This window comes from Corvus kubaryi, unplaced genomic scaffold (assembly GCF_017639235.1).
Source record: "Corvus kubaryi isolate FWS band 111438036 unplaced genomic scaffold, C.kubaryi_AGA036_p1.0 37386, whole genome shotgun sequence".
In the NCBI taxonomy this organism is placed as follows: domain Eukaryota; kingdom Metazoa; phylum Chordata; class Aves; order Passeriformes; family Corvidae; genus Corvus; species Corvus kubaryi.
Genome location: NW_024581128.1, coordinates 1,463,028 through 1,489,372, shown reverse-complemented (window position 1 = coordinate 1,489,372; position 26,345 = coordinate 1,463,028). Strand labels below are relative to the sequence as shown.

The following is a 26,345-nucleotide window of genomic DNA, read 5'->3' as shown; positions in this document are numbered from 1 at the left end:
TCCATGGCAGTGGGTGCCCAGCACACTTCAAACCCAGAAATTCCTGCTTTGTAGAGGAGATGAACAGTTGGTGCAGTGGACAGGGTGTTGACCTGGCACTGGGTAATATGAGCAAGTTACTTCTGCATTTCCAGGCTGTGCTTCCCCTGGGAGCGCCATGGCATGGGAGCTGTCCTCACCTGGTGCCACTGAGACAAGGCAGTGCACAGCAGCATGGACACTCCCAACAGCTATCTTTAACAGGGAAATACAACAGGAGTGGGGTTATTGAACACTGGAAATAATAAAACTAACAAATGGGAAAGGCTTATTCATTACCATGAATGGAAAAAAATCCAGTGTGAGTTCTGAGCTTCTCTTGGAACTTGCTGTCTTGTGACTGTTTGGACAGAAGAGCAGTGAGGTTTTTTTCTGATCCCTCATGGTATTAAAGCTGTTGATCTCAGCTGCTGATAAAAATGGCCAGGAGAACTTGGGGTACTTCCTGAGGGCGTAGCTTTTCCCTGTGATGGTGAAGAGTTGTGTGTGGCTGTAATCATGCAAGAGCCACTGCTGTAGCCTCCCAGTTCCCTCTGGCTTTACAACGTGCCAGGAAATTGGAAACAATTTCTTGCTTAACTTCCTTGTCTTGAGGCATGCTTGATCCTGCATGCTGGGTGGTTGTTCCCTGGAACAGAAAGCATTATTTTTCTGCTACTTCTCCTGTCAGAATTAGGTCATTGGTTTGGATTCTCCATAAAGATGTTCTCAGAACTCCCCATTTCTTTCTTTCTCTTGTGCTCAGACAAGCTTTGTTCTCTTTCACAATTTAGGCCCACATAAAAGCAGGCATCTTCTCCAATCTGTTTGTAAATGATGTAGTTACAACAATCTGGTTCTTTCCTGAATTGTGCAAGGCTCCGTGGGGAAGTGTCACCCTCCCAAAGGTGACCTGCCTATGTGTCACCCACCCTGGGATGGCATGGGCTTTCCACCTGGAACTGCACAGCTGGCTTCACTGTTCCTGGGACAGGTTTTCAGTGTTTCTGAAATGCTATTCAGATCTTTATCCAGAGTGGGGACATAAGAATTCTGTTCCCTTTGTAGCAAATCTCTTGCCATCTGGTGTTACCCAGTGCCTTGTTTCTTGGATTTCAGGCACTGGGAGAAGGGATGGTTTTTTACTTTGCTTTCCAAGGTATTTCTGCAATGTTCTTGTGGGATTTTTTGTATGGTGTTGTGGCTGGGGTTTTTTTTATGGCCAGTGATGAGATTTCAGGAGTTTCCATTTCTTTATGGTTTCCTTTCCTTGATTCTTCAGAAATTTGGATGTGTATGACACAGACAAGCAGTTTTCTCTTGGGAAGTACTAAGGGGCACATTTCTCAGAGGCAGAAGTGCTTGTCTGTCATTGACTTGTACCAGTGTGAAGGAGAGGGCCAGCTTGCAGCCACGGGACCTGCATCTGCAATTCCTGGCTGGATCAGATCATGCCCAGCCACCCTTTTAATTTGTGGTGTGCTAAATGGATCTTGATTCCTGACATTATTAGCAAAGCAGAGCTCCAGGTGGCTGTTGGGAGCTCTCCTACATGAACCATTTTAAAGTGGCAGAAATGAGTTAACTGGTTGTGTGTTTATTTGCAGTATGAAGTGAAAGCCCCTGTTCCTTCAGCATGCTTCAGGAATATCTGCAAGCAAATGGCAAAGATGCATGAAGCTATATATGATCTCCTTCCTGAGGAGCAAACTCAGGTGAATGTTATTTTTGAGCTTCATCTCACAGCTTGCTTGCAAATGTGCATGGACCTGGGAACAAGAGAGACTTTATCTGGGGAGAGGGGAATTCTTTTTTGAGTCCTGGTGAAACCCACACGTTAAAGGGCTTGGCAGCAGTCACATGGACAGCTTGGGCTGAGCTGAAGGAAGTATTCCAATGTGTAGGGAGAATGATGACACACAGAAAGAAGAGATTTCGGGATTTTGAGCTGCCTTTTGATGTCTAGAGATGGCAATCCAGGAATTGGTGCTGAAATGCCTTGCAAATGGCAACATTTTGGGGTTTGAGTACAGCCCTCTGAGAGGACTGTTCTGTAACACTGCTCAGAATCAGTGGCTTCCAAAAGTCCCTAAATGGACTGTGCACCCAGACTGTACCAGATGTGCTTTTGCAGGATTTTGCTGCAGTCATTGCTACTGCAGAGTTGCAAATCTTAAGGACAGGAAGGACCAATCCAGTCACTGAATACAAGAAGCTGTCATTTTTCTTGCACATTAGATTAAATGGTCCCTCCTAGCACAGGAGAGATTTGTTATCTTCGAAGCTTAATACAAGTTGCTGGATACTTCAGACAACAGAGGAGAAAAGTTCACATTCCAAAGAAAGTGTCCTCTAAGTGCCACCCACAATGAGTGGGTGAGGGTGTCCTGTGTGTTACAGACTGTATGTGGCCAGAAAGGCAAGGCTGAAGCACTGGCAGAAGGAAGAATCACAGGAGTTGCAAAAACAAAACCAAAAGTCAGTGATTGAGGGTGTTGGCAGTGTGTTTCCCCTGTGGAGGCAGTGATGTGAGCACGGGCACAGTTCCTTACTCTGCTGCTGTGGTTTCTTCTAGATGTTGTTTTTACGAATTAACGCAAGCTACAAACTCCACCTGAAGAGGCAGCTGGCCCACCTCAATGTGGTCAATGATGGAGGGCCTCTGAATGGGTGAGTTGGGGCTCTTCTTTGGCTGTTTAAATAAGCAGGCATTGACTTTTCTGCAACAAAGTCGTGATTGCAGAATCACAGCTCCATGTTTTAGTATGTCCCATTTGTAGCTTCCTTACAGTAAAGGACATGACTTGTGCCATTCCACAGTAACTAGGAATGCAATCCACTTGGTAACAGACTGGGAGCTGGACACTGTCCAACTGGAACCCTACTTGTAGGTGTCCTCAGCTCGTGGATTCCTTTTTCTCCCTTTGCGTGACAGCAGCAGCCACAGTTTAATTAGCAGGAATTGTGTGATTCCTGAAGCAGTTTTGAAACGTGGATGGTGACTCATGGTGCTGGCAAAGTAAAAATAGGAGAAAGCAGCATTTCATCTGTGCAGTGGGCAGCTCTGCAGGGATGGTTTTTACAGCAGAACTAGATTTGAAACAGAGTTTATGCTTACAGAGCTTTTCCCTTCCCTGCCACAGCCCAACACCCCATCCCCAAACAGGTCAGGGGTACCTTTCCTGAGAGAGAGGGTTGCCTGGCTGTCCCCGCCTCCCAGGAAAAGTCTCTTGCAGGCTGAATTCTGTTGTCAGTTGGATTGTTCCTTGAAACAGTGGAGTTTTTAATTGTTCTTAATGACCTGGGGGCAGTGATGTGTTTGCAGTGTAGCAAGGGTGAAACTCAGTGGGCCTACCCACATGCAAGAAAAGATTGTCTTAGGTTGCAGAAGTCAGAGAAGAAAGTTGATAATGTTTCAAATGTCCCTGGAATTAAAATTCTGTTCCTTTCCAATTTATTGTTGCTTCTCCTGCTTATGTGCATTCCATTCCTCCTTGTACTTTGTGCAAGAGTTTATCTGAACTGGTTCTCTGTACTCGTGGTGTGCTCACAAGGTGACTTCCCATTGCCTTTGGTACTTGGAAAGATGTTTGTAACCAAGCTCGTGGAGTATCCACTGCAGCCCCAGCTGATGTGAGAGCCCCTGGATGTGCTCAGGGTGTCTCTCACTGGGATATCCAATCCCAAACACAGTGCTGTGCTGCCTTCATCCTGCACTGTTGGTTTTGTTCTGTCCTTGGTGGTAAGGGGCCTGGATCCCTTTTGGATTAGGAGGGTTGGGGCAGGTGTTCCTGGTGACGTGCTAGGGGTGTTTTCCAGCAGTCAGGAGGTCTCAGCTGGCGCAGGACTGTCTGATGGCAGCAGTTTCTTACTTCAGACACAGCTCTCAGGGAGCTGGGGCTACTTGAGAAGGGGAACATCAACCCCTGGATGGCACTTGCTGCTGTTCCAGCACTCTTCACTCACCAGGTTCTTAACATGGTTTTCTGATCCTCATTCTGTTTAAACTGCTTGTTTCTGTAATAATAGTAAAAATCCAGGTCTGTGAAGCCTGGTTAATTTTTTTACCATGTAAATACAGCTTCTGTTCCTACATCTTGCTAGCAAGAAGCATCGTGATCCCTGACATGTTTCAACAGTGTCTGAGGGATTTTAAGTCTGTATAAACTGTTACAAACAACACAGCTGTTGTGCTGTTCAGTTGCTTTTTACATTAACCTTAGAATCATAGAATCATTACCTTCTAGAATACAGAAGTTAATGTTGCAATAATTAATATTCTTAGTTGTAATGGAATTGGGGGTTTAAGTCTAGATAAGCCTGGGATTACAGCAAGAGAATAGAAGTTTTAAATGCCTAATTCCTGCTGAGTTTTCTGAACTCATGGTTTGATCTCCCTTCCCTAGAACTAGTTTTACACCCAGCAGTAATCCTGTTATGGATGATCACTGCTGTAAAATAAACCACATCCATAGCATTGAGTTTTGAACTGATACTTAAAATATTTAATCCAGGCATAGGATTTGAACATGTATTGTAGCAATTGTGTGCCAAAGTCCTCAACAAACCTTGTCTGCTTGTCCAGGCACTCCAGGTGGATGGGATGGGGTCAGATTCTAATCTTGTGTGTTTCACTGCAGGCTGGTTACTTCAGATGTGGCTTTTTACACTGGAAACCTTCAAGCTCTGAAAGGCCTTAACAACTTAGATCTAAACATGGCTGAAATCTGGGAGCAGAAGAGGTGATAATCCACTGGGAGCAGTCACTTGGCTCTGAGAACAGACTGACTTTCTTCTAAGCAGCGTGACGACGGTGAGGTGAATACTTGAGCCCAGAGCCCCAGAAGGGCAGGATTGACAGTCGGGGGAGCTTAGACTCAGAGGGTGCTGCAGGGAGAGATCCTTCCAGTGTCCTTCAGCAAGAAACAAGTGATCAGCTGTCTGTGCAATGTTTTTTCATTCTCTCTGGAAACAGACTCAGGTTTCTTTGGACCAAATCCAAAAGAACACATAGCTGTAACACAGCTGTAGTTGTCTAGAATGCTCTGTATATCTTTATATTAAAAAGATGCTTTGCATTTCTTCTAGTGCAATGAAATTCACATGGTGTCCCACCTTATTTAATGATGGTACAATATAAAAATCTTGCAGTTGGAACTCTGTAGAAAATGTTTTTCTCTATGAAACTATGCTGTTCTAAAATTTATTTTTTTACAGAACTTTATATAAATAAATGTCTTTTGATTGCTCACATATAGGATTCAGCTTTGTTAGGGAGCAATCCTGTTCCAGGGGATTTCTCATGACCTAAAATCTGAAGATAGATTTTCTAAGCAAGGGCCAGTTCCTCAAAGCCATTCCCTGGGGGATGGAGGAGTGACCCGACCCTCATTATCAGTGACAGGGTAACACTGGGACTCCTGGGGGACCTGGAAGGTGGGAGAAAGGCTGCTGTAGGGATGGCCACCTCCAGCTGCCCATGGCCCCAGCCAGTGGGGAAGGACAGGGCCACAAAGAATAGGGCAAGAAGAATGTTCAGGTTTTTAGGCTGCTTATAAAAGGCTGCACCATTAAGGAGAGTGCAGCTGCCATCAATGTATTTCAGAGTTTTTAATACTATCGTTAACAGACTGGAGGCTGGCAGTAGCCAGTACAAGTGCCTGTGTTTCACACCTCACCTCACCCCTCTGTACCTGACCCCAGTCGAGTGCCTAACCCTGAGATGATCATGTCTGATGGAATGGTCTCTGCTGCAGTGTGTGTGTGCCTGTGGTGCCCTCAGCCAGGCATGCTGACCTGGTAGCATAACACGTGTCATTAATTGTCAGTCAAAATAAAGCTCTAAAATCACAGTTGTTTTTAAAGACCAACTTCTTTAATGATACATACCAGTGTTATACTAAGCTTATAAAATAAAGTTGTCTGCATGTAAATACAAGAGAAACATTAAGAAATCAATAGTGATCAGGACAGGGATTTCGATTCCTGTACAAATTTAGAAACTCAAGAGAAGATAAATTAACATACATGGCTGTGACAATATGAACATAGGTGTAGTCAACGTGATCCATTTATTGAAAAAAGAGGGCAGATCAAGGATTAAGATATTAACAGGAGATCCAGTCTTAATGGGATGTGAGAAAGCAAACACCACACGTGGCTACTGAGGCATTTTTCTCAAGTATTGGATTCTTTGGGCAAGTTTGGAACACGGATGATTCCCACTCTCACGATACGGAAATGGAGGTATTGACAGCCTTACCCCAGTACCTCGACATACAACTGGGATAGGACATCCCACTTGTAGTTTGGGGGGCGGTTGAAGAGGGCTACAGGTTGTGAGCACATGAAATACAGGGTTTTAAGAGCCTATTTAGCAGTAGTGAAACTTTTGGTTTTCAACTGTGCCTTCCTAAAACGTCACAGGAGTTGCCAACCATGTTGTCCCACATGTATTGCTTCACAGCTTTATTTCTGCAGTTACAAGCAATTCAAAACTACTGCATGGTCGAGGCAAGCCTCTGAACTTCTTATCAAAGAAGATCTGTCCATCTTCCCGCAAGACAAACAGTATTGCACTTCAAGGTTATATTAACTGAGTTACAGAATCTCTTTAAGGACTGAAGCATTACTTACGCACATCCATGGCGCTTATGTGGCTGCTTAAAGATAAGCAAGAGAAATTAATTTTAAATTAATACTGCAGGGTACTGTGAAGATGACAAAGCATAGGCCCTCTGTGTACTTAGATTTCTAATGCTTAAAAGGTTCTTCCACGACGAGGCTGGTTTGGCAGAGCAGCCCCAGCCCTGACCGTACCCTCTCCTCGACTCAGTGGTCCAGGATCCGTAGGTTGCCAGATACGATTTTGTTCTCTAGTAGAGCTCCAGCTGGGATGTCAATCCTGTCACCATGGTTTGCAATGATGATGACTGTTCCCTGGGGTTACAGAAAAGAAAGCAAGTGTTCAGAAACCTGTTACCTGTTGACGTGGAAGGAGGGAAGAGGTTGTCTGGAGGAGCAGTCAGGTGTCAGCTGTACCACAGCCAGAGCCTGAATGCATTTAGTTGTATTGTTTCTGCATGGACCTTTGGGGGTTTTTCCTCCCCAGAACAAAGGTTTTAAACAAGCATCACTGGAACCTTTATCATTACCATACTAGATCCCATCAGCCTACAAGTAAACTGGTAACTTCTTTGAAGGCATGCTTGCTCTAAGGGCTCTTGTCACGTCTGCTTGCCTTGAAGTGGAAAAATGTTACCCCCATCCCCAGGTGTGTCCCAGGAAGGCTCCTGTTCCAGTTGAACAAGAGGGACAGAGGGCCAGCTCAGAGCCTGGAGCCCAAGCCTGTGCCAGGTGATTGCAGCCCCACCTTCCACCCCTGGCACCTGCTGAATTGCCTTAGAGAACAGTAGGTGCTGCCAGGACTGGCAAGATCCTAAGGAAGAATTTGAGGGAGAAACTAACTTGCTCAGCTCTATCATTTACTAATAAATTGAGAACCCCAAAATGATGCAAAAGGGCCTGAAAAGGGGTGGTAAGGCCAGCCTGGGAAGGGAGGTAGGACTGAGCCAAAGGACAGAGGTGGCAGCAGTGTTTGAACAGAGATGTGAGGTCTGTGGTGCTTTCAAGGTCCATAAATAAACCTCTCTGCCTGGGCCTGCACAGAGCAGCAGCTCTGGCAGCAACATCTTGCACACCACCACAAGGGTCACTGTCCAGCCATGGCCTCTGCCATCTTTGGGCCAGTTACCCAATTCCCAGGAGTGCTCCTATGGCCTCTGTGTACAGGCAGAGGATCAATTCAGGATCAACAGCCAAGAAGCAGCATCCCCACTGCACACTCACCTTTAATGAAACATTCTTCCCAAACGTAACATCACCTGAAACCGTGAGATGATCCAGCTCCAGCATATCTGGAATACTTTCAAACCTCCGCAGGTAATCCTGAACCTTTTGGAAAGAGGAAATAATAGAGACAGTTTTAAAGCCATCTGTGGATTAAGACAACCGTGAGGGCCTCTTGAATACTCTTCAGGAGCCTTTCCTGTAACCTACATCTGAATCAATACAAAAGTTGCTACTTTGTAATTGTGATTTCCTTCAGAAACAAGTGTGAGGAACAGCAGGGGGGCTGCCCACCAGCGCTGGGCGAGCTCTGGGGAGCACGCACAGCCAGCCCACCTCCCATTGCTCAGCCGAGGGGTACAGGAGCACCCAACAGTAAATATTTGTATTCTCACAGGCTTTACAAAGAGCAAAAGGGAAGGCCCAGGGGGGCAGAGGTAGATAAAGCAAACCTCACTTTCCAGTAATTTATTGCTATGAACTGCATCTTTATTCAAAGAGGTGAACACCAGGTGTCATGACAGGAGTTTACCTTTGTGAAGGAGCTTCCCAGTTTGACAAGAGGCACTGTTGGGAATTCGCGCTTCTCGCTCATCGTTAGAGACCCTGCGTTAAGGCTGTACAAATTCGACATCACGAGCAAGAGATCCGAGGTGGTCTTCACAGGCAGGAAACGACTTCGAGGTACGTTTATCCCCAGAGAGTTCTCAAAACTCTTGATAGCAGCACCAACTGCAGTCTCCAGCTGGATAACATTCAAGCCTCCATCCAGAGTCTGGAACAGAAAACCCAGGTAACACATGGAGCAGGTCCTGGCACTCAGAACTGGAGCCCAGCATCAGTCAGAGCTCTGCCCTCACCCCCAGACCAGCTCTGTGAAGCAGCAGTGCCTGTTACCCACCCAGAAACAAACAGTTTGTTTGGGTCAGTGTCCTCGAAACCCCTGCCAGCTGATTACCTTTGGGTTAACAATGATCTCCATGTCAATGGCATTTTTCTCTTGCAGCCTTTTAATTGCAGACAGAGCAATCCACAAATTGTTGGTATTGAATATTTTGAATTTTGACACAGACTTGAATTCATCCACATGTGCTTTTGGGACCTGAGCTATCTCCACCAGCCTCAGCTTATTCTCGTACTGCGTCAGCGTGCCACCCTGCAAGGGGCAAATGAGAGGTTTTAAGCCCTGTTCGTGAGAAGCCAGAGAAATCCTCTCCTCAACACAGGCAGATGCACTTGGTCTGGTGGACAGAGAAACCCAGAGAAAACACATTTCTTGTTTTTAGTAACCAGCTACCAGGTTACTAATTATAGAGGAGCATGTTTAAATAAGTACAGTCAGAACCATCCAACGATCATATTTCAGCTCTCCGAGACAGTTAATTCCTTTAATGAAAGTTGTTGAGAATATCTTGCAAATGCTGCTGTTATCAAAAATCACCGTCAGCAGTACTTTGTTAGATGATGGAGCAAAAGCTAAATTAAATCTAAGTACTCTTAGAGTGCATTGCTGTGCTTTTGTAGGGCTAAGTCAGAGCTTCCCTAATGAATACAGAGAAAATCCAAATCTACATTTTCACATATGAAAGAAGAGAGGCAGAGCACAGTTGCAGGACAAATTACTGCAGGCTACAAGTATTTGATACGTCATAAACCTCTGAGAAATATCACTCCTGGACTTTGCACAAAGCCAGGGGTTAGGGCAGGAGCAGATGGGCAGCTGTGCCACACAGAGCTGTGCAATGCAGGGTTGGGAAGTGGCTTAGGCAGTTTTCTGTGAGACACAACTGAAGCTTCTGCCCCTGTGCACGTGACAGTTTTTGGAGAAGGTGCAGAGGTTGTGACCGGCACCCCCCACAAATCACTCGTGCTTCCAGTCCAGCCCAGACTGTCCTTGTCTGCTGCTGCCCAGAACACAGACCAAATCTGTTCCATGAATTAGAACTTCCTAAATTTGCTGATTTTCTGCATCTCAAATTAGATCCCAGCTGATGTGTTAAATGGTGCCTAAAATAGCTATGAGGAGACTGGATGCATGTCTGAATCCATGGATTCAGAGGAGGCTGGAGATGGCCACCAACACACTCAGACTTTCACCCATCTCCCTTTACCTTCACATCCGCCCGGGTTTTGTTTGTGACTTCCATGACGAACTCACAGCGTTTTCCATTGGGTGGGTTCATAAGGTGGTTAAGAATGTAAAGGTCCACAGTGGCACCCAGATTATCTATATTGGACACAAAAATATATTCCTTCCCCTCTGCAATGAGGTTGTCCAGCAGACCAGAGTTGTAGAAGCTGGCGTAGATGTCTCCATGGCCTGGAGGGTACCAGCACTCTGTGTTCTCTCCTGAGTAAGAGACATCCTTGGCTATTGGCAGCAGAGTTTCCTTGTTAATTCTGGGATACCTGTGAGGACAATAGGTCTTGTTACATTCTCACCAGTGTCAGACTAGCACAAAGAAAAAAATGCTACAGAAAGGTGCAACTCCATGGGTTTTTGGAAGCATGCTTTTCCTGAGTACTCTGAACTGGAAGACCCATCCAAATTCTGAGCTGTCACTGAGAAGCTACAGAATGCAATCTATCTACTCAGGGATTTAAAGCCGCAGTTCTCAGACCACACTGCAAACCAACTTTCTTCTGACAGGCAGGTTCACAGCATATCAAACACACCTCTAACCCCAGCAGCCAACTGGATTAGAGTTTGTTCTTCGTAAAGAACCATGGTCTGTCTCCCTCCAGAGCCCAAGGACACTAAAAGCAAATTCAGGAATCAAGTGGCCAGCATCCAGTACACCACTATTTGTACATTCCTTAGAAACTGGGGCCCACAGACCCCCCCCTCAATTTTAATACATTGCCCTTGACTCTACCAAAGACCCTGATGTTTCAGTCTCTCCACGAGGCCCAAAAGAGACCAAACACGGGTACAGAAGACACTGTTGCTACCCCAGCACCTCAAACTGAAGTCCACCCCATTCGGAATATGGAGAAACAAGCTAGTTTTTCTTTCTACCCCAAGTGGAGAAGTCTTTTGATACCTGCTTTGATTAAAAGTATATATCTTCACACGGCTGTGACTGTATTTCTGCAGGATTTTCTTTGTGTCATCGTCTGTGTTGAAGGAATTCATGAGAACCAGAGGGACATCAGTGTTGTAGGATTTGTTTAAATGCTGAGATGGGAAATAAATGGTAAATTCAGCATGTATTATTAGCTTTAACTCCTGACACCTGAGATTTTGGGAGAAAGAAATTAGGTAAAACAGACTGGAAATAATGAATGTGTGAGAGAAAAAAAGAGATGCACTTATGCTGACAGAAAGGATAATATATCAGGTAAAGGAAAATAAATCCCTGTTAGTAGTAAAGATAAGACCCACATTAATTAATCTATCTTTAATTAGTGAACCTTCGTTTTTAAACCTGCCTTGAGATCTAAAATCTGAAACCATGATGCCACTAAATGATCATTTTAAGTTACAGCTACTTGTGATTACAAAAGGCATGTTTTCCATCAAATTGTTGCAGCCTGTCAAGGTGACATTTCCACACTGTCTCTGCACAGGAAGCACTTCCAAGCCTTCTTGGCAAGCTGAGAGATGGACAGTTGTATCAAGAGCACACAATAAATGAAACATCACCATGTTAATTGTTTGGGAATCTGTAGAATGGACCTGAAATACACAAGAGCATTTCCACATCCAAAGGCAAAAAAAATCAGAGATCATGGCAGTGTTCCACCAAAAATAGAATGTGCAGGGGAAAAAAAAAAAAAAAAAAAAGACACTTGAGTGAGGTTTAAGCTTTGTGTATCAGCTCACCCTCATCTGCTGGAGCGTTTGGGATCATTACACTTTGGTGGAGTCAGAGACTTCCACAGTGATGCTTTGGAGAAAGGGCTGCATCAGTTGGATTTAAATTTGAGTTTTCCATAGAACCATCTAGCACACATGGGAGAGTCACTCCAAACATCACCACACTGAGGCAAAAATTGTTGGCACTCCAGAAACCATGGGCCAGGCACACCCCACTTCCTACTCTAATAACTGTCTTCATTATCTGCTGTAAGATGAACATTCAGCATTAAAAACATAAGCTGAAATGTCCTCTCCCAACACCAGCAGCTGTTACTTTCTTTTGCTCTTCTTTCTTCAGAGGAAAATGCCAGCAATCTCTTCCAGCACAAGAGTTTAAATTCATCAAGGAACTTGGAGCTGCTGTGAAAAGCTTTGTTCTAATGCACATTAAAAAAACGCTTTTTTGAAAAGATGAACTTGCAGCTGGAGGAGTCAAGAAACAAGCCCAGGAGTTACCCAGGCCAGACAAGCTCTACAGTGTGACTGCTTGTGTTCCTGGACACAATCCCCCCATCCAGGGCTGGTGTGCACAGGCTGGATCACACTTGTGCTAATACATGTGGGGGACAGAGAGTTCAGTCGCTGACTGCATCATCCCTTTCGTGTCTATTCTTCCCAAAGGAATTCTCTGCTTCACCCCAGCACTGTGACCAGACCTCGTCTCCCTCTCCTCTTCCTTTTGGCAAGCCTCCACTTGATCCCTCTTAGCAAGTCATGCAGGAGCAGCTCAGTGTGTGTTGCTTCCTCCAACGCAGCGAGAAAAGCTCATCAAAGGTTACCTCAATCTGCTGCACAGTCAGGTCCAGGAAGGTGTTCTCGTTCCGCACCCCGATGAGGCTCTTGGGGCCTTTACAGCCCATGCTTGTGCCCAAGCCACCATTGAGCTTCACAACCACCAGCTTGTTCAAGACAGAAGCAATGTTATCAGGCAGGCCTCTGGCCTTGATCTTCTCATAGGGCTGGATCTGGGAAAACAAACGAACAGAAAGAAGAACCCAAAAAAACCAGCAGTCAGATACGCGGAAAGAAATTGCTTTCTCCTAAAAACTTTCAAAACTTAAAATCTGGCGATAAAACCTACAATTATTCATATGCTTTATGACACTAAAGAACATCTGCAAAATGAGTCTACAATAATTGATTTGTTATGATACAAATAACCCGGTTTGTTACTACAATAACCTCTTTTCTCAGGAGGTTCTAGAGACTTTGTGACACCAGTCACCATTAGCGTCATTCAGAGAAGTCAGGCCAGTTATGCCACTTGTCACAACCCTGTTCCTGCCCTGCAGAAGGGGAGGGGGTTTCCTTGGGAGCCATCTAACTTGCTGGCCCATAAGATGGCCCCTCCCCACCTTCAGTCAGGCCACAATGTAAGAACCAGGCTCTACATGCAAGGCATAGAACTTTCCTTCTCTGAGCAGCTTAAACTTTAAACTCATAGATTTTCTTTCGGTTTTTTTTAGCTCTGAGGTTGTCAAAGGCAACATCCTTGGCAAAATGTTGGTTCTTTAACTCAGTCTAAACTGATTCTTATTCTAACCACCATTCTGATACAATTCATTTCTCCCGACAGCATGATACAGAGTGGAGGAAAGTTCCTAGTTGTTATTCTGCTGTTTTCAGGATATGTTCATCCAGCTCACAATAAACCTTACAGGAAGTCTTCTACCTCACTGACAGCTGTTTCCTACAGGTTTAAGAACAGAGTCTGGGCTACCTGTGAGGCTAGTGATGGAGAGCAAAATCGGGCTCATAATGACAGTGTGCCTCACATTAGGTACTGCTGTCCCCAAATTCAAAGCACCTAAGTCAAAGAAATAATGGTTACAATGCCACAGTAAGAATCATGCCAAAACTGTTAGAGCAGAATCAATACCATTATCCTTTAGCCTGCTCTTCTAGAGATTTTCTTTTGAAGGAAAGCCCTGGTGTTCCAGTGCTGTAGCATTCTAGCTGCTAGAAAATGATTTTAATTCTGATAAGGGGTGTGTAAGATCCACAGCTGGTTTCCAAAAACAAATACATACAGAGGAGTTTTCAGAGCTGTGTTTGCTTTGGGCAAGGGCTGGGGTTCAAAAGGAAATTCACACTGCACTGGAACAAGAGTCCTATTTCTTACTGGGATGTGCGGGGGTAGGGAGGACAGCTTGTGCAATTCCAGCATTCCAGGACACCACTGGCAGCAATTAGGGCAGATCCCTCACATTAGGGAAATGCGCGGAATTTCCTATGGGATCTGGAAAGCTTACAGGATGTAGTTCAAGATAAGATGACTCCATGTGGAGTTCTTGTGGCTCAGACAGAAAGCAGCACTACAATCACTGCCATTTCATGAGGACATAGGCAGGAGCTTCCTCCCAAAGTTCCAGGAACTTTTCAGGAAGAAGTGCACAAAAAGCGGACTCTTGCTGTGCTTTGTCAGCAACAGAGATTGCGTTCAGGGTGAAACGCCCTGAAAAACAACTGCGCTCTCATCAGCAACGAGATGATAAATCCTGGGTTTAATGTCTTGAAGGTCCATCAGGAAACTCAATGAACATTCTGCTACCAGCAGGACCTGCAGAGATTTACACCCAGATTTACTGCCTGCCATCCACTCCAAGGTCAATAACATCCTGCATTAGACTGTACATGGATTAAAAACATTTCGTCTTGAGCTTTAGCTGGGTGGGATGTGAGTCACATCCATGATGTTCTGACACTGTCTGAACATCCAAAAAAATTGTCTCAACTTTCAAGTCTCACTATGTTCTTCTTGCATCACTCACAAAGAGCAGAAGGTCTGACACTCGGTTCAGGGCCAAACTGCCTCAAAAATCATTTGCTTTTGCTAAAGTGCCAACTACCTTTTGATGCTTTCACTATCGTGCCTGAAACCAGCTTTGCAGAAAGCTCAAAGTCCTGAAGAAGGAAACAGTTCCACCAAGGGCTCAGTTCACTGGATATTGCATCAGTTCACAACAGAAAATCTATGACTCAGCCTCACCAAATATTTCAGTTTCTTCTGGCACAGGCATTGGAAACATCAGCTTGGCAATAAAGCCTCGGGAAGGGCTTGAAGGGTCTTTAATTCAGAGAATAACAAATGTCAAAAAGTCAAGTTCCAGCAGGAACGTTGCAGCACCAGGACTGCTGGATGCCAATGCTGTCAATCCTACAGTTCCAGCCATGTGCAGGCACTAATATGCAAAACTACCTCATCACATACAAGCGTACACACAACTGGAGAAGTGCTCCACAGTTATAAATTCTAAGGGTTTGGAACAGTGGGCTTGACAAGTAAGTTCTGATGGGGAAATTCTTCAGGAAAAAACAGGGGCAGGAATGACGTCTTACAGATGTATGGCTGCAGTGTTACTTGCTTGAGACACGTCTGGCAGCCGTGGTTTGGGACTGTTCTGACAGACATATGCAGCTTCTTTTGTTTTGCAGCCAACGTCACAGAAGTGATTTCTCGGAACAGTCTGGATGAGACAACGTTGGGAGTTTGACTAACAGATTCCAGAGGCCTACTCCTACTGCAAGGAGGCTTGCAAGAGTTTGTCAGAGACAGACAAATGAGCATCAGGGCTGTCATCGTGGGTAGACCGGAAAGGAGGACGCCCCTATTAGTTAACATGTACTTACAGTTCAAGGAAATATTTACTCAGCACCAAGGGACAGTTCTAGGAATAGCACCAAAGGAAGAGGTCTCTGCCCTCGTGAGACCCCACCTGCAGTGCTGCACCCAGATCTGGAGTCCTCAGCACAGGAAATCTGTGGACCCGTTAGAGCAGTGCAGAGGAGAGCCACGAAGGTGATCAGAGAGAGAGCACCCCTCCTGTGAGGTCAGGGTGAGAGAGCTGGGGGTGGTCAGCCTGGAGAAGAAGAGGCTTTGGGGAGACCTTCCAGCACCTAGAGGGGGCTTACAGAGGAAGAGAGACTTCTTACACAGACTGATAGGGAGAGGACAAGGGGAATAGTTTCAAACTACAAGAGGAGAAATTTATATCAGATCTTAGAAAGAAGTTCTTTACTCTGAGGGTGGTAAAGCAGAGGAACAGGTCAGCCAGAGAAACTGTGGCTGCCCCATCCCTGGAGGTGTTCAAGGCCAGGTTGGACAGGGCTTGGAGCAAGCTGGTCTAGTGGAAGGTGTCCCTGCCCATGGCAGGGGGTTGGAACAAGATTTTTAAGGTCCCTTCCAAACCATTCTGTGATTCTATGAACCCTTAAAACCTGTTTCCAGAGTTGAAGATTAGGAAGATATTTTGCTTTTGAGTAAGGGCATAACATTCATTCTTTTCCTTCATGATATAGTTCACTGAGGTGACAACCTGAGCTGCAGACAAGACTGCAACCACTGGGGAAGAAAAAAACAAAGGCTCTAACAGACAAGCTCCTTTCACACTCACATTGCTTCGGATGCTCTCTTTACATCCCAGATGAGGTTTTGCATTGCTGTTCTGAGGTTAACTTGATCACTGCAGTTCTCTCAGAGGCCTCCCAGCAGGACTTTGCTATTGCTTCCAATTCAAACAAACAGATCGCTGTAATCTACATCGAGGGGATTAAGTTACACTTGCCATGTCCACATTCTTTACCTCCTCTCCCTGTTAACTGGCACTCTCAGTGTGCTTTCTTCTCTGGAGACTGTAACAGTAATGGGTCCTAACTATGCGAGCTATCACTGTAAGCCTTTGGACATATGAAAGCAAAGCATCTGGAAGGAAAAAACAAGTCAGAGGTTTACCAATATAGTGTGAAATGGGTTCAATCTTCTGTTACTGTCATCAGTATAAGTTGTTACACTGAAAACATGGAGGTCAGGGAAGAAATCTCCCATTGCAGAGAAAAACAGAGGAATAATACAGAGCAATAATTTGTGTTTCAATTTACTGACAGGAGCTTTTACTTGTCTTCAGGAAGAAGCAGAAGCTACATTAAGAGAACAAATACAACAGATAACACATTAGATGACCTGCAGAAGTCTGACAGAAATTCTGCTTCTGCACAGCACAGTCCCTTGGCACTGGGCAAAAGCCTGAAACACTCTTTCCCACCTAAAAGACAAAGCCTATAAATCCAATAAACTATTCATGAACTTTTTTAAGCTGCTAAATAAATAAGAAAGCAACAAACCTACACTCTGGCAGATTTTTTGTGAGCCTCTGTTTACAGATACACACGTATGTCTGTGTGTTTATACACACACAGGCACATAGATACCTCAACATATGCTTTTTGCTCTTCTAGGGATCGGCTGAAGATTATACTTGCCAGAATTCCCAGCAGCAAAGCAATTCTCCAAAACAATCACAGGCAAATAAACTCACGCTGCAGAGAATTTGGTGCTTTCTAGGCCACGATCCTTGTAGTGTGAGATTCTCCAGCATACAAGCATCCCACCACCTCAAAAAACAAGGTCATCCCTACAGGCAGTTATAAATCATTTACAAGATTACCAGAAAATAAGTCTTCTATACCAACCTTCATGCTGTTTTAACAAGAACAGGAGGAGAATATGCTCTGAGGTTTTACAGCTAAGAAAAGAAAACTCACTTGGAGCTGAGCAGAAGCACTCAAACAAAATATGCGTTCACAGATGGATACCTGTCCCAAAGAACTCAGTACTGCAGCCCTTCAAAAGTTATCCCCCTTTACACCTTCTAAAAGCTCATACTGTTCTTACCCATATTAGCTAGACTAGTAATTCTGAAATTCTGGTCTTTAGGAAATCAGCTTTAATTTAATAATTCCACAAGTCACACTCCTCAGCAAAGAACAATTTGGGAGAAGGCCCCTTGAAATGTGTCTTCTGTGAAACCCCTTTCATTTTGCAGAGTATGTCCCTGACACGACTGACATATTAAAAAGGAAGGGGTGGATACAACAGGATAGAGAGATGGAACTATTATGGTCAGCAAAAAGGAGAAAAGAAAACAATAATCAAGAAATTTAACCTTGCTCTCAGTTTTCCTAAGTGCTTAAACCACCTCCTGTCAGATCAGGAAGCCCAAGTATCCCTAAAGAAAGGGGTATTTACTACACAACGAAGAAGGCATGGAAGGAAGTTTGTTTGCAGATATTTTGCTGTAGCTCTCTTCTGTGGCACTTATCAAGCATGATTACTTGATTTAGAGCTCATGGTAGGAAACAAAATTTCATTTCAGATCATGTATGCATCTCATCAGACCAGAACTGATTTCACAGAATTCTTACCTTTCTGTCTCTCATCAAAAGTTGCTACATAGCACAGGGCCACACATCAGAATGAGCAGTACAGGCCGTAAGGAAAAAGAGAGATACTCTTTCGAACTCTGCCCTTCTCCATTCAGCCCTCTGTGACCTTAAGTTAGACCTTTCTCTTAGGTCTTTTTTTAGCAGCTTGCCATGCCTGGGAATAAACCCCCGGTCTATTTCAGAGCCTTACCACAACCCCCAGGTTGACATCTGCTCCAGATGTCCTACCTGGGTACTTTCAGGCCTTTATAGAACTTATAAGTTTTTCCACTGAAGGTGAACAAAACTTGAAAATTAGACAACAGCTCTTCTTCTCCACAAAGCAGCCATTCACTCTCATCAAATTTCTGTAATTTAATCCCAGGCCTTCTCTTGGCACAGGGAACAGTTTATTCCTTTGATTGTCCTAACTACCTTCTTACATATTTAACAGACCTATCGCCCCCCCTGAGTCTCAGCCCCCCTACACTGAAAGAAATCCCCTTTTCTTCAGCCTTCCTTGTAAGTCACCTTATCTAGAACTCCAATTTCTCACCCTGGCCTCTTCGTTGAGGGCAGACTTCTCTCCCCCAAAGCAACACTTCATTCAGTGTTACAGTACAGAAAAGAGAGACATCACAAGTTTTTGAAGTTAAAAGAAAACACTCAACCTTGGAAAAACCCTAGACTTGCTCTAAAACAGCATCATTCTTCAACGCTTTATAGAGCAGCCCTGCATCTGTTCTGGAAGTAACTGGACAGCCTGCCTTTCATGGGAAACAGAGCCTCGATTGAGGCACACAGAGAGCCTCAGAGAAACCACAGGCCTGGGAGCCCACAGAACTCCTGCAATATGCCAAGATCACTATGCTGGGAAAAGCAAGAATCTGTAGCACAACTACACCATTAGTTACACAAGAGTCAAAGGACAGCCTAAGGCCACTGATGAATCAGTAAAATGAGGTTAGGTTTAATAGGAAGTATTTATTTCAGTACTAAACAGTGCTGAAAACATACATAGTGCTTTTTCAGCAGCAGCTCAAATTACAGGTTGTAAGTTACAACAACACAGACAACATTAGAAAAATCAGGCTCCATAACTCCCCACAGTCAACTCCTTGTTTCAGATCCCTCACTTTTGCTGAGCTGCTGCAGGTTACAGAAGTTGCTAAATGAGCTCTATTACCCAGCCCACTTGCCATACGTCCCTTTCAAATTATTAAACATAAAGGATCACTGGAAACAGTCTCATCTGAGACATGCAACCTTCTTCCATGGGCAGGAGGGAAATGGGAACAACAAGGGTCCTCCCCACTTCCCCTCTAACACAAGTTTACTCCAGAGAAGGTACCAAATGGTGAGGTGGCATCTGTCTCATTTTGTTTCCCTGCTCCCAGAGCTGCTAACAAAATAATACAAAAACTTGACACATATGGTAAGCAGAACCTGATGTTCAGGAACATATACAACATATGTCAACAAATAATTATTTCTCAGTTAGAACCCAAAGTGTTGTCCTACATGGTTTTACAGAACCATGGCAGATAGACCCATTTGATGGGTGAATACATCATTTGACTTAAGTAGCAATTACCAGTTTTACGTTCCTTACAAACTGTCACTTAACCACAACTTACAGAATCTTCTGGAGGTCTCTGAATCTTCCCCCAGTCCACAGATGGTCCCTTTTCTTGTAGGAATCTATGAAACAGCTTCTTAAATCCTTCCAGGTCCTTTTTAGTGTGCTACAAAAAGAAATACATTAGTTAATGCTGGTATTTAATGCACACCTACTCAATCACAGAAGCATTTCTACAAATTGAGGTACAGTCTACTCATGAGAGTAATTTCATTAGCACTGAAACAGACATGCTAAACTTTAGGTAAAACTCCAGAAGTTACCAAAAGCTCATTTTCACTAAAACTCAAGAGTACAAAACCAACTTGGATACCTATACAAGTCTTTTGTCAAAATCATAACCATTACAATTTGGCCCCACATTTAAGAAAACAGCTTTACCCTCCCTTTCTGTAATCCAGTGAAGATTACACAGAACCTTTAATAACTAAAGATGATTAAACACTTAATAACTCCGTCACCCAGTCTAGAGGGAACTGAAAGTCTCCTAACTGACATTGTATCCAGGCTACTCTTCCACACAGGATCAGAGCACATCCCAAAAATAAAGACCTGGAAATCCGTGATTTATCTTCTTGTCTGAGATTTGCCTCAATGTGCTGCATCCCATTTCTCATGCTCTGAGTAGCTCCCACTCCGTGCTCCTTACCTCTATCTCATTTGAATGTGCGGTCGCAAGTATCTTATCAAGTTCTACTTTCATTGAATACTCCAGCTCTTGCCGAATGACTTCCTGAAACTGTGAGGAGCCAGCTTGAGACATTGCTTTGCTGAAATCTTGAATTTAAGAAAAAAAAAATTAGGAAAGAAAAAAAACCAAAACAACTAGCTTATTTAGACTACAAATAGCCTTCAATTTTCTTTAAGAGTGATAAACTCATAAAATCTAGTCTTATCACCATACTAGCATTCCAGGAATCAAAAGTTTTTGTTCCTAGTTACTTGGGAACAGATCTTAAACTGGTCCCAAAGAATAATGGCCCTTCTTTCAAAACTCAAAAGAACCCCAAAGGGCCAATGGTCCATCTCACGAAGTATCCGAAAATCTGCAGCACTGCACTTTTTTGCTAGAGAAATCACATCCCACTGCATCGACACACTTTAGCAAGTAGAAGTGTGAAAAAGAAGAATTTTCTTAGTGAAAAGTTATGTAGAACATTGTGATTGAAGGTATCCTTCTGTTCCACAAGCAAATAAAAACATATGCTTTAATTATTTATACAGTGCACTTTCACAGGATCTTCTGTTTGTTCCAGTAAACATTCCCTTACTTTGTCATGAGTATTTTCACACTACAGCATGCATTTCAGTTACTAAGCAACCTAGAAAATTGGGCTGTCTATCACTTCAGCATTTGTTTTGTTTTTGAAAGTGATAAACTCCACAAACGTGAAAAAGAGTAAATACACAAATATTCTATAAAGTCCACCCTGCAGAAAGAACCAGGAGAGAACACGACTTTATTTTCCAACAGAAAGCATTGGAAGTGAGTGTATTCTCAAAAGACATTCTGAGTATGTTCTCTGAAGACCTCAGTTAATTTAATTTCTGCTAAATCCCTTGAGTGATCACTTCCCCGTAACACAGAGAGTGATGTATTGCCCAATATAGCTGGATTTTAGAAACACCCTTAATACTAGTGCAAAAAAGGGACAGGAGGGAACTTTACAAGTGAACAGAGTGACACTGACAGAAAACATTGCTAGAAGAGGAACCTGCATTTAAAGTCTACTTACTGAGAACATGTATTAAAAGGCTCTTCTATTGAGAATGTCTAAGAAAGCCAAAGACGGTTCATTTCAATGCAATTTTGATTTTATTTTATTTTTCTAAGCAAAGTATTCCACAGCCTCAGCCTCAGTGACAGTATCTAATCCTTGCTTTGAAGCCCACAGAAGCCATTTTCCTGACTGCACTGTTTTGCAGGTAGGGGAGGGAGAGAGGGAAAAAAAAAAAAAAAAAAGACAGACAAGTGCTGCAGTGCACATAGTATGTGTGGTGCAACACGGGAAAACACCAGCTCAAGATGAACAGTACACTGAACAATAGGTCCTTTTTTAAATCAAATGCTTCATTTAGTAGTAAAAGCAGGTAAGAGTTGAAAGCCTGTTAGGCGTATCTTTCCGGGTCAAATGTGTGACAACACAGACAGCTCTCCACCAGGAAGCACTTCTTCCTACAGAAAAACAAGGAGGTCTGTACCAGCTTCATGCTTAATCCCAAACTGCTACAAATACTCCTTTCATTCCCGCCCTTTGGGGTGATGCATTCCGAAACAACTGCGAGGAGATGCTTTCACATGTTTCTAATCCTCCCTGCAACGTGTTATAATAGCCCACTTCTGTTACAGCAACAACAGTGGCCATTTCTCACCGCTCGCCGGCCTGTAAAACATCTGAACCTCCCCGTGTGATGCAACACATCTCTGAGGAACTCTGCACATCCCGAGTCTCAGCAGAGACCTTCAGCCGTGCTGTGGAGCACACTGGGGCTGAGGGAGGCACAGCCAGCTTCCCCGGGCTGCCATGTAAGTAAGAAATGCTTGCTCCGCTCTTATTAGCCAAAAGACTTGTATCTACCAGAAAAAAAGGCACTTAGAGACTAAGTAACACCACAAACAAATCGAGAAAAAAAGGCATCATAAAAGCAAATATATATGGCAATGTCCTAGTTCAGGGGTTTGGGTTTTTTTCTGTAATACTCTAAAATTCTCCATAAACTGAATGTGCAAATGCTAAACACATTTGATCACCAATATCCTCGCAGGAAAGCAAAGCAGACCTGTTGCTTCTTCCAACATCAGGCACACAGAGCAGCAGCTGGATGGGACAGCTCTTGCTGAACCCCAGCCTGCCAAAGCTGCCAGTGCCGTACCCTTCATCAGCAACAGGGGGTATTTAGGCTTCCCATTTAACAACTACTGCAATCCCTCGGCCGCATCCAGACCCAATGTGTCAGGTCACGGTTGCTTGGGAAGAGCATTGTTAGTGCTGTTAGCCCAATTATTATTATTTCGGGGAAAGAGAGAGGAAGAACACGGCTGGAGTCGGTAAAAACATGTCTGGTGTAAGAAAAGTATCTATTCTGCATAGGTAAGAAAGTGAATACTGTAACTAAGAGCCAAGAGAAACAGCAAGTGAAAGCTCTTCTCCTCTTAACATGCCACTGTGAGGCAGAGGCTTTGAGCACGTATCTTGAGGGATGACCACCAGGACCTGGCCTGCACTCTCTAGTGTCTCCCCAAAGCAGTATCGGTCCATGATACGAGTGAACACAGCACCAGTTGTTCCTGCTGCCCCTCAGAGTTTTTGGGAAGGAGCTGGTATTACACATCTCAGCCTATGGCTGGCAGAAAGACAACTGCAGTCCTTCAACACAAACTACAGCTGAATTTAACAGCCTGGGTGAAGACTGATTTCCCTTTTCAACCTAGCAGCAACAAGGAAGTTGAAAGGCGAGTGCAACTGCATATCTGAAAGCAGTTCTTTCCTGCAGGCAACTAAAATTTCCTACAGCCGTAATGAAAAGTAGTTACTGTGCCTCTAAAAATCACATGGGAGGCTGGGGTGCTGGATAATTGCAGGAAGATATTTCCAAGGACACACAGGGCCATAAAATCCCAAATTATGTTTAAAAAGAAATGCCTCTTCCAAGCTATTTCACAACCAGTGCCTCATATTTCAGCCTAAACCCACTTTTATGAAACCAGTGCTCTTGAACACTCATCAGACGTAAGAAAAGGGTGGGATAAGGTAGTGGAAGACACTTTGGGGACCTGCCCACACAGGAAATGAGCACAGACCAGAAGAGCATGACTAAATAGTTGAGACTTCAGAGAACACTGGGCTTTGCAAAAATGACCACAGAGGGTATCTTACTTTAATGTCTTTGGTAGAAAGTGTTCTCCCAAGTAGCAGAGACAGGACGGCACTTCAGTCAAGTTCATGCTGGTGTTTGAGGCGTAGAGAATTTCACTCCAACCCTCCTGCCCCCACCCACTGTTATTTCTAACAGGCTTTTGTGCTCTGCTCTGACTGCTAACCTGGCCCCTGCCCTCACAGCACGAGCTACAGCACACGGAAAAGTATTGGCAGGTTTATGATGCCTAATTTTATAGCTGACATGTGAAAAAGCAAAATGTGATATATCAGAGCAAGCTAATAGAAAGGAGGACTTTGTACACTACCAGAAACAATGTAAGGGGCAGATCTCCTCAGGAAAACTGCACAAGAACAGAACAGTGGAGAACTCTTACTTAGGGATTTGCACGTATTTCCTCTCTGCTGCCCTTCCTCTTATTCTACATTAAAAGCAGAGAAAATGTTAAGATTAATTTTGTTCATTAATCCACTCAGAAGAGAAGTTTACTGCCTTGGTACTCAGTGTACAAGGAGGCAGCACAGGAGGGAGTTGTGGCACAAGCCAAGCAAGAACTTCTCTCATGAAAAAGCAGGGAATCTCTAGGGCTGAGGGCTATGGATCGTGATTACTTTTGCAATCCAAGTAACTATACAGAAAGACCTACAGCAGAAAATTATTTAGGTCTCCCTGGAGCCAGACTAATGCATAAAAACCTAGAAGGGCGGCCAGTAAGTTACAACATGTAGCTAAACTTTAAATGCTCTACCCTTGAACTCTGTGCTCAGGGTACAGAGTGAATGCCTTAACTTCCAGCAGTTCCTCTTAAAGTTCAAGGCAATTTTTATCTCTGGCAGGGATAAAAGTCTCTTTAAATATCCACACTATAACGCACAATGCTAACGAATACTACTTTGAATTTTAGAAGTGAACATACCCACTCAGCCTCTACAAACATTTTCCTACTACTAGAGGCAAAATTTGCCAACACGCATCGGACTGAAGCATCCGTGAAGTGAAATCTTTATGCTCTGACTCTTCCTGATGGATGAGCACGTTAGCCTGAGCTAACTGAGAAATTTGCAACCCAGGAAGCTGTTCTTGCCAGCTGCACACACCAAGAGTTTAGGTGTTACAGTCAGACACAGCTGAATTTCCTGGTTTAGCAGATGATCCTCATGCTAAAATATCACTTGACATGACAATACGTTTCAGTACTACTGGCCTGACAAAAGAGTATCTAAACGGCAGATGGTTTTTGGCGGGTTTTTTAAGGCTTTCAGGATCGTCAAATCTCTGGTAGTATTTTAAAAACCAATTATGACCTTCACATAGGTTTCTACAGCTTTCAGTTTCAGAAATAACAGCACTTCTCTGCAAGATGGCTACCTTCAACAGAGAGAGATAAGCCAATTCCATTTTAAAAGAACAATTGCCAATATATTTTCCTAATAAATTTCACAAGGGCTTATCTTGGTAACTTTCAGAGTGGCTGGTTGAGCAACATGCTGGAAACACCTTCTTCCTCCAGCCGCCTGGTTCCTGCCCAGGTGTCACGGGACATTTGTAGACAGGTGATGCCTTTACACAGCCAGCATTGTCCAGTCCTGGACATCCACTGTGTGAGGGACAGTGATTTCCCAAAGGCTGCCAAGGCCTTCAGTTGCCTGCAATACCCAAGTTTGTATAGCAAACGACCTACTCATGTTCCTTCTGCAGGCAGCATTACATTTGTTGATAGGCCTGAGTGGATTTATATTAAGGAACCCTATACAAAAAGCACACCCGCACCATTAGGAATATTGGAAAACAGGGAAAGAAAACTGCAACGGCAATGCACCAAAGTAATTTTTCTTCCCAAAATGACCTCTTGTGGGCTGGTTCCCTGTTTTGCAGGGAATCCGAAACTCAGACCACGTACACACAAACGCTCACACATGCGGAGAGTAAAGGAGAGCGCCGGAGCCTACCGGGATCAGAAAACGCCAAAACACACTCAAGCCTCAAAAAAAAAAAAACAAACAACAAAACAACAACAACAAAAAAAAACCACACGAAAAAACACAACACCCAAAAAAGAAGAAGAAAAGAAGAGAAAGAAAAAAAAAAGAAAAAAGCGAAGACGTTCGACCTCGGAATCCATCCTCCCGCAACTTTACCAGATGGCTTAGCGGAGAGGGCAGATTTGTGCTGGCGAGGTCCCGCAGGATCCCCCAGCCCCTGTCCGTGCACAGCGCTGGGCGCAGCCCCGCCGCCCGGTCCCGCCGTGCGCCCGCAGAGCCGAACCGGGCCGGGCAGAGCCGAGCCCGGCCGGCCCCGCCGCCGGATCACGGACAGGGCTCCGGGGCAGCCCAGGCACATCGCAGCCCAGCTGCTACCCCCGAGCCACCGGGAGCGCGGACCCAAAACACAGCGCAGCCCCGCGTACGCACGGCGGAGGAGCCGAGAAAAACAAAGCGCGTCAGCTTACCTTTCACGAGAGCCGACATTTTCGCGCTTTAATAAATAAACACTTGGGTAAACACAGAGTGCCCCGCTCGGGGGGTTCCGCCCCGCGGCGGGCAGCGAAGGGCCGGAGCGCGGCTGCCGCCCCTGCGGAGGCTGCGGCGGGAGAGGCGGCGACCCCGGCCTCGCTGGCAGCTCCCGCCCGCCCGCCGCGCTGCCCCTCCGCCGAGCAGTCCCTCCCGGGCCGGCGGGCGGGCGGCGAACCCCGAGCAATTTAAATTTCATCAATGGAAGAGGCGGACCCGCCGCGCCCCGGGTTTCGCCACCCCCGACCCTCCCCTCCCCTCCCCGCCGGGCCGGGCCGCCCGCCTCCCCGGGGAGCTCCCGGCGCGGCTCCTCCCCGCTCCGGGACGCGATGGGACGGGACGGGACGGGACGGGCCGGGCCGGGCCGGCGCGGCCGCCCCGCGCTCCG

General features: G+C 44.8%; 2 protein-coding genes and 1 long non-coding RNA gene across 8 annotated transcripts in view; 2 read left to right on the top strand and 1 right to left on the bottom strand.

The window, feature by feature from the left end:
- VPS54 (VPS54 subunit of GARP complex) overlaps positions 1–5,870 on the top strand; it is a 47,073-nt gene extending 41,203 nt beyond the window's left edge. For all 5 annotated transcript variants that reach the window (XM_042036682.1, XM_042036681.1, XM_042036686.1 and 2 more), the window contains 3 exons: positions 1,626–1,733; positions 2,594–2,688; positions 4,659–5,870. In XM_042036682.1, the coding sequence (XP_041892616.1) occupies positions 1,626–1,733; positions 2,594–2,688; positions 4,659–4,764 (309 nt within the window). In that variant the 3' untranslated portion in view covers positions 4,765–5,870. The remainder of the gene's footprint in view (positions 1–1,625; positions 1,734–2,593; positions 2,689–4,658) is intronic.
- Position 5,871: 1 nt separating this feature from the next.
- UGP2 (UDP-glucose pyrophosphorylase 2) lies at positions 5,872–26,090 on the bottom strand. Of its 2 annotated transcripts, none has more exons than XM_042036687.1 (10): positions 25,897–26,090; positions 20,218–20,345; positions 19,567–19,674; positions 12,508–12,693; positions 10,911–11,044; positions 9,978–10,275; positions 8,825–9,022; positions 8,399–8,641; positions 7,867–7,971; positions 5,872–6,957 (listed from the first exon to the last, which is right to left on the bottom strand). In XM_042036687.1, the coding sequence occupies exons 1-10, from the start codon at positions 25,913–25,915 to the stop codon at positions 6,850–6,852; spliced, it is 1,527 nt and encodes a 508-aa protein (XP_041892621.1). In that variant the 5' UTR covers positions 25,916–26,090; the 3' UTR covers positions 5,872–6,849. The 2 variants fall into 2 exon arrangements, with proteins under 2 accessions (XP_041892621.1, XP_041892622.1); XM_042036688.1 differs by lacking the exon at positions 25,897–26,090 and adding an exon at positions 23,755–23,775.
- On the top strand, positions 21,900–25,457 carry LOC121668688. The gene is made up of 2 exons (XR_006017509.1): positions 21,900–22,095; positions 25,323–25,457. It is a non-coding gene; the product is annotated as an uncharacterized LOC121668688 (long non-coding RNA).
- Positions 26,091–26,345: the final 255 nt, after the last annotated feature.

Excerpts from the sequence above, each read along its gene's own strand:
- UGP2 (XM_042036687.1), bottom strand. Across the intron at positions 19,675-20,217 it reads CACATTCAAATGAGATAGAG|CACACTAAAAAGGACCTGGA; the intron begins GTAAGGAGCACG and ends TTCTTTTTGTAG. Across the intron at positions 8,642-8,824 it reads AGATCATTGTTAACCCAAAG|ACTCTGGATGGAGGCTTGAA; the intron begins GTAATCAGCTGG and ends TTTCTGTTCCAG.